This window comes from Ursus arctos, unplaced genomic scaffold (assembly GCF_023065955.2).
Source record: "Ursus arctos isolate Adak ecotype North America unplaced genomic scaffold, UrsArc2.0 scaffold_15, whole genome shotgun sequence".
Classification (NCBI taxonomy): Eukaryota; Metazoa; Chordata; class Mammalia; order Carnivora; family Ursidae; genus Ursus; species Ursus arctos.
The window spans coordinates 58,948,425-58,961,250 of record NW_026622819.1 but is presented as its reverse complement, the minus strand read 5'-3'; the positions used below and the strand labels follow the sequence as shown (position 1 = coordinate 58,961,250).

Sequence of the window (12,826 nt, the reverse complement as noted above, 5' to 3'; positions counted from 1 at the left end):
TAACCAGGCCTTCATCTGTCTGAGCTTTAGCTTCCCCATATGTAAGAATGGGAATAAAATATCACTAAATGCTAGTAGCAGTTGGTAAGACTTACTAAGCATTGACTTACTGCGAGCCAGGTAATGTTTTCAGGGCCTGGCCTACATTATCCCGTTTCATCCTCACAATCAGCCCCAGGAGGTGTGGGCATTTTGTAGGACACCTACCGCAGGTCGTGAGTGGAAGGTAAGCCACGCAGAGCACGTGGCACAGCGCCTGGCACAGAATAAGCCCTTGAGTCCAATCAAATGTCATGGATGGGGAAACTGAGGCTGACCCCAGGTCACTGACCGGGCAGGCAATTGCCTATGGAAGGTGGAGGGCACGGAGAGAGACCGTGTCGGTAAGACGGCCGCGTACCTGGGTTTTCTCGGTGCGCTACTTACAAGGGCAGAAATCACCCTGTGTTTAGCCTGGAAGGTGGATCTGGTAGGAAGGGGGGATTTTTAATTCTGGCTCCATCAGTCTTAAGGAGCATTGAGTTGATTCATTTGCACAGCTCCAGAGAAGTTGACGCAGGGAGCACCCCCAGGCTGCAGAGGGAGGAGAGACTTCTTGAACCCAGCCTCTAGTGCGGTGCTGGCTGCCCCCCCCCCCCCCCCCCCCCCCCGCCCGGACACCCTGCCGGGCGGGCTCATCTCCCAGGTGCGGAGATGGGTTTTCTGAATGAGAACTCCAGGAGCACGAGGACTGTTTTTCACGGCTATGTTCCCAGTGGCTAAAAGAGTAGAGGAACAGGGTAGGTGCCTGATGAATCCATGAATGAGTGAATCAGTGAATGCGTGAGTGACGGGAGAGGTGATGTGACCTGCCAAGATTGTGTCACAAGGCCATGACCCTTACGCTGTTCCACGACTGCTGCTTAATCTAAACTGATGGGGAGGCAAATACAGGTTTCCAGTTTCCTTTGGCCTCTAGCCAGAGAATAAGCCAGCAGCTGCAGCCTGTCCCCCGTCAGGCACCCTCTGAGCGAGTGTATGGGCTGGCGTCTCCAGGGAAACAGCTTGTGAGTGGTGAGGAGGGAGACCGGTCACGGCGAGGGTACTCCTCTGACCAGAGGGTCTGGAGGGAGCGAGTGCCTCTTTTACCAGAATGTGCTCCCCGTAGCCAAGCTCAGGCAGACCCTTCTTAACACAGGGCAGCTATTGTGAACAGCTTGGCTCACGTGGGCCAGGTTCAAATCCCCGCTCTGCCTGCACCTGCTGTGGGTTCCAGGGTAGGGCGGGAGGGGACTTCCTATCTTACAGGTTGAGTCGAAACCTTATAATTAAGATATTCAGGTGCCAGCAGGGAAGATGTCTGATGTATTGTAGGCCTTCCGCGCTGGTTGGGGAAGAAGTTGAGCCCAGGGAAAGGGATATGAGCTCTTCAGTCAAAGCACCTTATCCAAATCCTGGCCTCATCTCTTAGTAGTTGGGGATGTTGACAAGTTACTCTCTGTGCCTCAGTTTTCTCATCTGGAATAGGGGTGATGAACAACAGCCCATGCATCAAGTCTGACCTGCCCCTTGTGTTTGCAGGTGAAGGTGTGTGGGCATGCAGTGGTGCCTGTTATTTCAGGTTCTTCTGGTGCTTTCTAGCTACAAAAGCAGTCTGCTTGTGACAGAGACCGTCTGACTGCAGACCTGAAAACATTTACTCTCTGGCCCTTTACAGAGAAAGTGTGGTAACCCTTGATCTATAGAATGGGAATAATAACAGTATTTTTCTTGCAGACCCGTGGGTGGGTAAAATGAGCGACTGAATAAAGAGCCATGAAGGGCGTGGGACAGGGCATAATGTAGTTTCCTGAGCTGAAGGGCACTTGGGTTACATTTTTTTTAAGATTTTATTTTATTTTACTTATTTATTTTTTATTTTTAAAAAAGATTTTATTTATCTGACAGAAACAGTGAGAGAGGGAACACAAGCAGGAGGAGTGGAAGAGAGAGAGAAGCAGACTCCCTGCTGAGCAGGGAGCCTGATGTGGGGCTCAAACCCAGGACCCTGGGATCATGACCTGAGCCGAAGGCGGACACTTAACGACTGAGCCCCCCAGGCGCCCCTAAAGATTTTATTTTAGAGAGCGCGCAAGCGGGGAGAGGGGCAGAGAGGGAAAGAGAGAATCCTGAAGCAGACTCTACGCCCAGTGCAGAGCCTGATGCAGGGCTGGATCCCATGAACCTGAGCTGAAACCAAGAGTCGGACGCTTAACTGACAGAGCCACCTAGGTGCCCCGGCACTTGGGCCACATTTTAGGAGCCATGCAGTGTCTTGCTCTGGGAGCCTATCCCCGCACGTGCCCCTCCCTCCCTCCCCCTAGTCCCGCATAACCGCTCCTCCCCGTCTCTATTGGGTTTGCCTGTTCCGGACAGTCCGTATATGTGGAATCACATAATACGTGGCCTTTTGCGATCTGACGTCTTTCACTCAGTATAACGTTCTCAGGGGTCCTGCATATCGTAGGATGTGTCAGTGCTTCATTCCTTTCCGTGACCGAATCGCACTCCATTGTGTAGAGAAGGCCACATTTTGTTTCTCTATTCATTAGTCGATAGACATTTATTTGAGTTGTTTCCACTTTTTGGCTGTTGTGAATAATGCGGCTGTGGACATTTGTGGACACGTTTTGGTGTGGATTTGTGTTTTTTTTTTTATTATGGTAATACACATAGAGTAAAACATTTGCTATTTCAGTCATTTTTAAGAGTACAATTCAGGGGCATTAGTACATTCCCAATGTTGTGCAACCATCACCACCACCCATCTCTAGAACTTTTTCATCTTCCTGAGCTGAAACTGGGTACCATTATTTTAATTAGTTAGTTATGTAGTTAATTAATTCATGAATTTGTAGGCTCCACACCCACTGTGGAGCCCAGTGTGGGCTTTGAACTCATGACCCTGAGATCAAGACCTGAGCTGAGTCAGATGCTTAACCAGCTGAGCCACCCAGGCCCTCCAAACTGTGTACCATTAAACACCAACTTCCCACTCTCCTCTCCGCCCCCATCCCCTGGCAGTCACCTTTCTACTTTCTGTTTCTATGAATATGACTACTCAAGGTACCTCACGTAAGAGGGATCGTGCTTGTGGTTTTGTAACTGGCTTATTTCACTTTGAAGTTCACGCTGAAACAGGTGTCAGAATGTCCTTTTTCTTTTTAAGGCTGAATGATATTCCATTGTATGTATGTGTGGTATGTATGTACCATATTTTATTTTTCCATTCATCTGTTGATGGACATTTGGGTTGTTTCCACATTTTAGCTATTGTGAATAATGCTGCTGTGAACATTGGATTACAAAGACCTGTTGAATATCCTCCTTTCATCTTTCGAGTATATATCCAGAAGTGGAATTGCCAGGTCATAAAGCATTTCCATTTTTAATATTTTACATTCTTTTTTTAATTTTTTGAGGCATCTCTGTACTGTCTCCCACAATGGCTACACCATTTCACATTCCCACTAGAAATGCACAGTGGTTCCCATTTCTATACATCTGTGCCAACGCTTGTTCTTTTTAAGGATTTATTTATTTGAGAGAGAGAGAAAGCACAAGTGGGAGGGGCAGAAGGTAAATAAGCAGACTCCCCACTGAGGGTGGAGCCCGATGCAGGGCTCGATCTCACAACCCCAAGATCACTACTCGAGGCCAAAACCAAGAGTCAGATGTTCAACCAACCGCACCACCCAGGCGCCCCCCCTTTTTTTATAGCCATCCTACTAGGTGTGAAGTGACATCTCGTTGGAGTTTTGATTTGCATTTCCCTAGTTAGTGATGTTAAACATCTTTTTATGTGTTTATTGGCTTTTTGTATATTTTTGGAAAAATGTCAATTCGAGTCTTGGCCCAATGTTGTTAGTTTGCTTTTTCGTTATTTAGTTGTAAGAGTTCTTTCTGTATTGTGGATATTAGTCCCTTATCAGATACGTGATTTACACATAGTTTCTCCCATTCTGTGGGTTGCCTTTTCACTCTATTGATAGCGTCCTTTGATGTACAAAAGTTTTAAATTTGGATGAAGTCCAATATGTTTATTTTTTTCTTTTGTTGCCAGTGCTTTCAGTATCATATCCAAGAAATCATTGCCAAATGCAGTGTTAGGAAGCTTTTCCCCTGTGTTTTCTTCAAAGAGTTTTATAGTTTCAGCTCTTCTGTTTTGGTCTTTGATCCATTTTGAGTGGATTTTTTATAGACGGTGTAAGGGTCTACCATCTTCATTCTTTTGCATATGGATGTTTAGTTTTCCCAACACCATTTGTTGAAAAGACTATCCTTTCCCCATTGAATGGTCTTGGCATCCTTGTTGAAAATCATTTATCCACATATGTATGGGTTTATTTCTGGGCTGTCTTTCCGTTGATTGTCAATCTTTCTTCAGTACCAAGGTGTTTTGATTACTGTAGCTTCGTAGTAAGTTCTGAAGTCAGGAAGTGTGAGATTTCTAACTTTCAATTCTTTTTTAAGAACGATCATTTTGGCTGTTAGAGGTCCCTTGATAATTCAATATGAATTTTAGGATGGATTTTTCAATTTTTACAAAGGATGACATTAGGATTTGATAGGGCTTACACTGACTCTGTAGATGGGGTAATATTGACATCTTAACAATATTGAGTCTTCCTGAGTGGCTCAGTTGGTTAAGCGTCTGCCTTCGGCTCAGGTCATGATCCCTTGAGTCCTGCATTGGGCTCCCTGCTCAGTGAGGAGTCTGCTTCTCCCTTTCCCTTTGCCCCTCCCCCTTGCTCGTGCTTTCTCTCTCTCTCTTTTGCTGTCTCTCAAATAAAATCTTTTTAAAAAAATTGAGTCTTCCTGTCTACAAACGTAGGATGTCTTTCCATTTACTTGTGCCTCCTTTAACTTCTTGCAGCAATGTTTTATAGTTTTCAGTGTGCAGATATTTTGCCTTCTTGGTTAAGTTTTTTTTTTTTTCCCTAAGTATCACTGAGTTATTTTCTTCTTTTTGATGCTATTGTAAATGGAATTGTTTCTGTAATTTCCTTTTTGGATTTTTCATTGTCAGTGTATGGAAACTCAACTGATTTTTATGTGTTGTTTTATATCCTGCAACTTTGCTGAATTTGTTCATTGATTGTAACAATTTTTTGGGTGTTCGTAATCTTTAGGGTTTTCTACATATAGTCATGTCATCTGCAAACAGAGATAATTTTACCCCTCCTTTGCAGTTTGCTTGTTTGCATTTCTTTTTCTTGCCTAATTGCACTGGCTAGGACGTCCAGTACTGTGTTGAATGGAAGTGAAGAAAGTGGGCATCCATGTCTTGTTCCTAATCTTAAAGGCGAAGATTTCAGTATTATACCATTGAGTATGATATTCACAATGTTCACTGTCATATATGGCCTTTGATATGTTGAGGAGGTTTTATTCTTTTTTTTTTTTTTAAGATTTTATTTATTTATTTGAGAGAGGAGGAGAACAAGCTGGGGGGAGAGGGAGAAGCAGACTCCCTGCTGAGCAGGAAGCCCAACTCGGGGCTCGATCCCAGGACCTTGAGATTATGACCTAAGCTGAAAGCAGATGCTTAACAAACTGAGCCACCCAGGTGCCCAGAGGTGGTTATTCTATTCCAAATGTGTTGAGATGTTTTCTCATGAAAGAGTGTTGAATTTTGCCAAATGTTTTTTCTCTTTTAAAAATTTTAATTTTATTATTATTTTTTATTTATTTTTTATTATTATTATTTTTTAAAGTAGGCTCCATGCCCAGTGTGGAACCTAATGCAGGGCTTGAACTCATGACCTTGAGATCAAGACTTGAGCTGAGGGGCACCTGGGTGGCTCAGTCGTTAAGCATCTGCCTTTGGCTCAGGGCGTGATCCCAGAGTCCTGGGATCGAGCCCCACATCAGGCTCCTCCGCTGGGAGCCGGCTTCTTCCTCTCCCACTCCCCCTGCTTGTGTTCCCTCTCTTGCTGGCTGTTTCTCTCTCTGTGTCAAATAAATAAATAAAACTTAAAAAAAAAAAAAAAAGACTTGAGCTGAGATCAAGAGTTGGACGCTTAAGCCACCTAGGCACCCTGCCAAATGTCTTTTCTGCATCAGTTGAAATGATCATGTTTTTTTCCTCCTTCATTCCATTAATGCAGTATATTACATTGAGTGATCTTTGTATATTAAACCATCCTTCCAGGAATAAATCCCACTGTGCTATGGTGTATAACCCCTTTAAGATGCTGCTGATTTTGATTTGCTAGTATTTTGTTGAGGATTTTTGCATCAATATTCATCAGGGATATTGATGTGTAGTTTTATTTTCTTGCAGTGTGTTTGTCTGGCTTTGATATGAGGGTCATGCTGGCCTCACAGAATGAGTTAGGTAGTGTCCATTAAGATTTCCTATTTTTTTGTGATTCAGTATTGGTAGGTTTTGTGTTTCTAAGAATTTGTCCAGGTTATCCAGTTAGTTGGTGTACAGTTGTTCATGGTACTCTCTTATAATCTTTTATTTCTGTAAAACCAGTAGTAATGTCCCCACTCATTTCTGATATTAATCATATGAGTCCTCTCTTTTTTTTCTTAGTCAGTCTTGCTAAGGGACATAGGTTTTTAATTATCTTGGATGTATACCTAGGAATGGAATTGCCGGATCGTATGGTAATGCTGTTTAACGTTTTGAGGAACTGCCACACTGTTTTCTAAAGTACATGCGTCATTGTACATTCCCCCCATCATTGTATGAGGCTTCCAGTTTGTCTGTTACCCCAGACCTGGGATGGGGTCCAGTGACCTTTGTTCTGGACTAGTTCTCAGGGTGATTCTGATGCACGCTGAAGTTTGAAGACCACTGGCATAGTGTTTTTAGCTGGTAGCACCTAGAGATTACTAGGAAAATCTTACTTGCCCAATGAGATGGCCTCCTTGTCCTCCTCTTTGTTCTAATTCACCCTCACCATCTCTTGCCAAATGTGAGATCAGATACTTTTGGTAACAAGTAGCAGAAAATCTCAAACTAGCCTAAACAATGGAAGAAATTAATTGGCTTGCATATTTTATTTGAAACGTCCAGGGGAAGTTCAGGTTTGAGGGGGATTTCGAGCACTGCTCAGTTATGCTGTGATTTTCTCTGCCCTCCTCTTTATATCAGCCATGTCTTCAATACTGGTTTCCCTCATGGTTGCAAGATGGCTGCCTGCAACCGTCACAGATTTGTGCTTCCTTTTTTTTTTTTAATAATAATTTTTTATTATGTTATGTTAGTCACCATACAGTATATCCTTAGTTTTTGATGTAATGTTCCATGATTCATTATTTGCGTATAACACCCAGTGCACCATGCCATATGTGTTCTCCTTAATACCCATCACCGGCCTATCCCAGTACCCCACCCTCCTTGTGCTTCCTAATCCGCTTCAGAGGGAGCTATCATGGCATCCCACACCAGGAAGCAGAGTTCAGCAGCTTGGCTGTGCTTAGACCAGCCCTCAGGGCAAAAGGCAGAGAATTTCCCTGATTGGGTTAGGCTCCTCTTCCCACTGGGGATGAAGTGAGTCCCACTCAGCTATCCTGACTGTTTCGCAAAAGGGAAGGAAAGAATGCTGTGTATGCAGGGGAAGACAGCCATGACACCCTGGCCTTTTTGCTCTTTGCGCCAAATCCACTGTTCCTCTGCTTTTCCACCCTCTAGAGATACCATCCAGGGGGATCCTCTAAAGCAGAAACCTGTCTGTAACACCGCTTATTAAACCCCCTGGTGCCTTTCTCCAGACACACACAGCGCCTTCAGGGTCGAGTTCATACTTTGAAATGTTCGAGTTCTAGTTCCAGGTGACCTTTGTGACCCGCTCTCTTCCCGTCCATTTGAACCCCTTGGAACATTCCACCATCCCCCCTTCATACTCTTCCCGCTGCTTGGCCTCTGTGTTTGCTGTATTCTGCCTGCAATGTCTTTGTCTTTCTTCTGGCAAGTTTGCCCTTCAAAACTGGCTCTTCTCTGGGAGGCCCTCCAGGATGGCCGCAGGGTTTTAGGTAACACAGTCACGATGTGCCTGTATTGGCCTCTGCCTGTAGTCTTGGGGCAGGGACCTGTCTGATTCATCCTGGGTCCCCAGTCCTCAGGCTTGTTATACACAGAGCTCAGATAGTGTTTGTTGATCAAATATGACTTCTGTGGCCCTGCTGTGCCTAGCAGTGTGGACCCTCGGTTGGGTAGACCCTGGTCGACCCTCAGTTGGGACTTGTTGATGGATTAAACTGATCACAAACCTCACTTCTCCAGGTCCTGAGAAAACCCTGAGCCACAGGTGGCTTGTTGTTCTCGGGGGAGCGTGAAGGATGAGCCTCCGATGGGTTCAAGGGGTCGGTCCTTGGTACTTGCAGCTGTTGGGTTTGGGGATTGGTGAGGGCTTGGAGGCTTTCAGCTTTGCACCCAGGAACCCTTGGTCCTGAGGAGCCTCTTCCCATCCCCGGACACGGTGAGCACAGGCCTGCTGGGGCTTTAAGTGTGGACGGACGTAGATACCCCGGCCCCGTGCAGCTGAATAGATGCATCTCCTGCCTGCGGTTCTTTTAGGCCAGTTCTCCCCATAAAAAAAAAAAAAGTTTATTTCTAATATTTTTATAACTCCTATTTGTTGATTAAAACGTAGAACATAGATACGAGTATCTATGTTCTGTAGTCCTTCCCTGGGTATTGACGGATGTGCTTCCATTCTGTTTTCTAAGCATGCATATTTAGTGACTTCCTAAGGTCGTGAGATGCTTATTTTATTTTTATTTATCATTATTTTATTAACTGAGATTATTTTGTTAACTAAACCCCATGCATTTTTTAAAAAGATTTTATTTATTCAAGAGAGAGAGGGGGCATGCTTGCATAGGAGCACAGGCACACAAACACACACACGCGCACGTGCGTGTGTAAGCGGGGTGGGGGGAGACAGAGGGAGAGGGAGAAGCAGACTCCCCGCTGAGCAGGGATCCCGAAGCAGGGCTCGATCCCAGGACCCCGGGATCACACCCAACCGACTGAGCCACCCAGGCGCCCCAAACCCCATGCATTTTAGTAGAAGTCCCCTGCAGCCCTGCCACTGACAAGCTGAAATGTAGAGCATTGCGATCCGTATAATGGAACCTAGTAAGAGCTATGTTATGAAAGGGTCCTCTTTTTTTGTATCACATCAAGGCCCTAAGATGTGAAATTTTCTCCCATCCAAAAGGATGGGAGGAAAAAAAAGGGGGGGGGGTGGAAGAAAACCCAAGCCATATTTTGGTCTACGTGAGAGGGTAGTCAGGCAGTCTTTACACAAAGGTTAATGGGGTATCACTCTAACACACGCGTGATTAATACCAAGGAACGCTGTTTCTTCAGACTTGTGGAGGTGGGTCGTCTTTTAAAAACACTTCATTGGGGTCCGTATACAAGTTGTGAAATAGTGTGGATTTAATCTTGGCATAGAGCCAAAAGTTGGTACATTTATTCCCGGGAATAAAACTAAAGCTAAGCTCAGAGCTTCCCAGCAGCCAAAGCAATCAGTCAATCAATCAATTAATCAGTAAATTTTAAAAAATTATAAAAGGGAAGTGCCTGGGGTCACGGAGATCTTGAATCGCAGAAGAGGAAGTGAACCAGATTGACAGGAGGCTCAGGCTTTCCTAGGACTGATCTCTGGAGAGGACAGTCGCAGGGAGCTTGTGTAAGGGTATTGTGTAAGGGACGGTTTCACTGACAGATGCAGGAACTGCCTGGGTTTGGCCACTTCTCGCCAAACTGACTCTTAATGGTAACAGCGGGCGTGTTGATGAACTGTCGTTCTAGGAAGGCCCAGACTGGTGAGAAGCCCGAATAACATGGTCTGAGTGTGGCGCTGGCTGGTGGTTTTGCTTGTGAGAGAGTCAGCAGGAGTGTACTAACTGGTGCGGCTTGGCTCTGGTGCTTAGCATCTCGTCTAACTGCCTTGACATTGGACGTAGAGGTGATTAGTGCCATTGTACAGATGAAATTGAAGGCTCGGGGGGTTCAGTGACTTACTCAAGGTCACATAGCCAATTAAGTGGCACTACCAGGACTTGAATTCAAGTCCATCTTGTCCTTTCCAATGGCCCACTGTTCGAGAAGGGGGAAGTGCCTGAGCCTGCCCTGTGTTCAAGTGTGGGCGGAGCTGGGCCTGTTGCTTTGTAAACACCACCTCATCCAGTCCTTACAGGAACTCTGGGCTGTCCCCAGTATTCTCCCATTTTACAGAGAGGTGGGTCATGACCCAGGGCCACACATATAAGGGCTGGAGAGGAAGAGCAGGGGCTCCTGACCTGGGTTTGGTGGGGGGACTTCAGGCTGTGCGAGAATTCAGGGGAACTGCATGCAAACACTTGTTCCTGTTTGCATTTTTCTGGGTGAGAGGAGAGAGGTATACCTTTCATGGAGTCTCAAAAACCAACGCAAGAACAGAAAAATCCCAGACCTTTGAGCTCAAGGAGGGAGAATTCTCGTAACAGCTCGTACTGACTGAGCCCCAGCTGGGCAAGACCTGGATGACCTGTCATTCCTGTTTGGCTGTATACCGCCCCCATCTTACAGGCTGCTCAGATAGGTGGTTTTGCATAATGACAATTTTGCTTCTTTTCCGCATTGCCTTTCGTGGCTTTTCTAGCAGTTAGTAGGATTTTTTTTTTGACCTTCTGTGGAGCTGAGAGTTATTAAGAGGGAGAATAAGATGCTGTCCTGCAAGAGGTCAGTGCCTGTGTCCGGGTCACCTCTGTTCCCTGATCCCTGGTTGGCTGGTGGTTGGTTAAATGAAGCAGTCAATCAATGAATGAGTGGGAGAAAGAAGTACCTCATCTCACTGTTCTGGGTTGTAGGACATTAATTCATCCCTGATGACTTTTTTTTTTTAAAGATTTTATTTATTTATTTGACAGAGAGACAGCCAGCGAGAGAGGGAACACAAGCAGGGGGAGCGGGAGAGGAAGAAGCAGGCTCCTAGCGGAGGAGCCTGATGTGGGGCTCGATCCCAGGACTCTGGGATCATGCCCTGAGCCGAAGGCAGACACTTAACGACTGAGCCACCGAGGCGCCCCCATCCCTGATGACTTTTATCCAAGGTCACCGTAGTGTTAGAAGTCCTGGGGGAGTGCTGGCCAGGCACGACTGGAGTGATCTAGGAGCCTCAGAGGCCACATCCTTCCTCCCTGGCAGGAGGTGGTGTGCGAGCCGGCCGTGTCTCCGTACGTGGCTCTCTCCGGGGGCGTGGAGCCTCCCCACGGCGTGATGCAGGCCTGTCTGCTGGAGGACCGGCTCTGTCTTGCTCCTCCCAGTATCTAGTACCTCTAGTGTCCCTGGCCCCCTTCTTGACCTGCTGCGGTTTCTCGCATCCAGCCGTGGCCCTCCCCCCGAATATAGCCCAGTGGTGGGGCCCACTTAAGAGCAGTGGTATCAGCAGCCCCATCGTCCAGCTGAGAAAATGCACTCAGTTGAAGTCACTTGCCTAAGGCCATAGCTAGTGAACGGTGGGCCGGGGACCTGGGTCCAGCCCTGTATCCCCGCATCCTTATATTTACATTGCCGGGAAGTCTCTGGAAGGTCTCCCACACGCCGGAGACTCATGGAAACACTGAGGCCACTCCTCCCTCCTCTGGCTGGAGAACAGCTCTGGCGCAGTGGGTTATGGCTGCGGTTTTCTTTCCCATTGCGAGAACGACGGGCCCCACTGCACGGTGTCTGCCTCTGCCAAGCTAAGTTGGAGGGACTTCGCAACAAGCAGCGCCAGGTGCTGGAAGCAGGGAGGAGATTTCAGGAATGTCTGCTACAGTTCGTGAGGCTCTCCCCCTTCTCTACCTACTTGCTTCCATAATTTCAGGAAAAAAACAGCATCTTTGCACATGTGATAGGAGCCCAGGGTGGGCAAGAAAGAGCGAGGATGGAAGAGAGCCAGAGGGGAGGGCCTGGGTTGGCACCAATGGCACTTTGCAGTCTTCTTGCCCTTCTCTGCCCCTGTGCGGGGAGCCCCTTGAGGGCCTGGGTCTGGTGGTTCTCCGGGGCGCGCTACCTACTGGGTGCGTGATGAGTGAATGAATGCATATATGAATGAATGACCTGGGGAGTTAGGAGAACTTTCTAGTGCAGGACCTGCCTCTGAATAATCTGTGGCCTTCGTCAGCCCCATCCCCTTTCTGGGCCTGGGTTTCTACATCTGAGCTGGTCTTCAAGGAGCCGATGTTCTGGTATTCCAAGCCAGTGAGGGCCCTGGCCTCTAGAAGATGGAGAGAGGCAAAAGATGCATGCTGGGATTCCTCGAGGGCTTGGCCGGCTTGTATGTGGGCAGAGGGGTGCTCTGAGCCTGCTGGCTGTGGAGCCTAGGAAGTGGGGCAGCTGGCAGGTGGGGACACAGGAGGAGGGCAGGCCGGAGGAGCAGGAAGGGTGCAGGCTGGTGGCAAAGGCTGTGTATGGCAGCTGTGGGTTTCCATGGCAACTGTTTTCCCCCCCCTCCTGAAAAATGCCCAGCAACCCCACTGGCTTTTAGAGCCTCCTGTGAGGGCTGGGGGTCAGATTAGGGTAGTACAGACTGGACAGGCCCCAGGGGCAGGAGGAGGAGAGGCTGGGGAGCTGGGGCATTGGGTGCTGGCTGATCCCGCCAGCACGGGGGCCAGGTTCTGGGCTGTGCACCCCTGCTCATTGTTACTTTGCCTTGTGTTTTCTGCAGATCATGATCGAGTTCTGTCCTGGGGGAGCTGTGGACGCCATCATGCTGGGTGAGTCTTCCTTGATCCGGTGCGGTGGTGCTGGGGTGGGCTCTAGGGCCCTAGGCTGGGCCTGGTGTCCTTCACTCCCCCGTCCCAGCAATGCACGTGG

At 47.4% G+C, this 12,826-nt stretch overlaps 1 protein-coding gene across 1 annotated transcript in view; it reads left to right on the top strand.

Moving 5' to 3' along the window:
* The window catches only part of STK10 (serine/threonine kinase 10), a 122,795-nt gene that overhangs the window by 40,634 nt on the left and 69,335 nt on the right, over window positions 1-12,826 (top strand). The window contains exon 3 of the mRNA XM_026510969.4: window positions 12,678-12,726. Within this exon, the coding sequence (XP_026366754.2) occupies window positions 12,678-12,726 (49 nt within the window). The remainder of the gene's footprint in view (window positions 1-12,677; window positions 12,727-12,826) is intronic.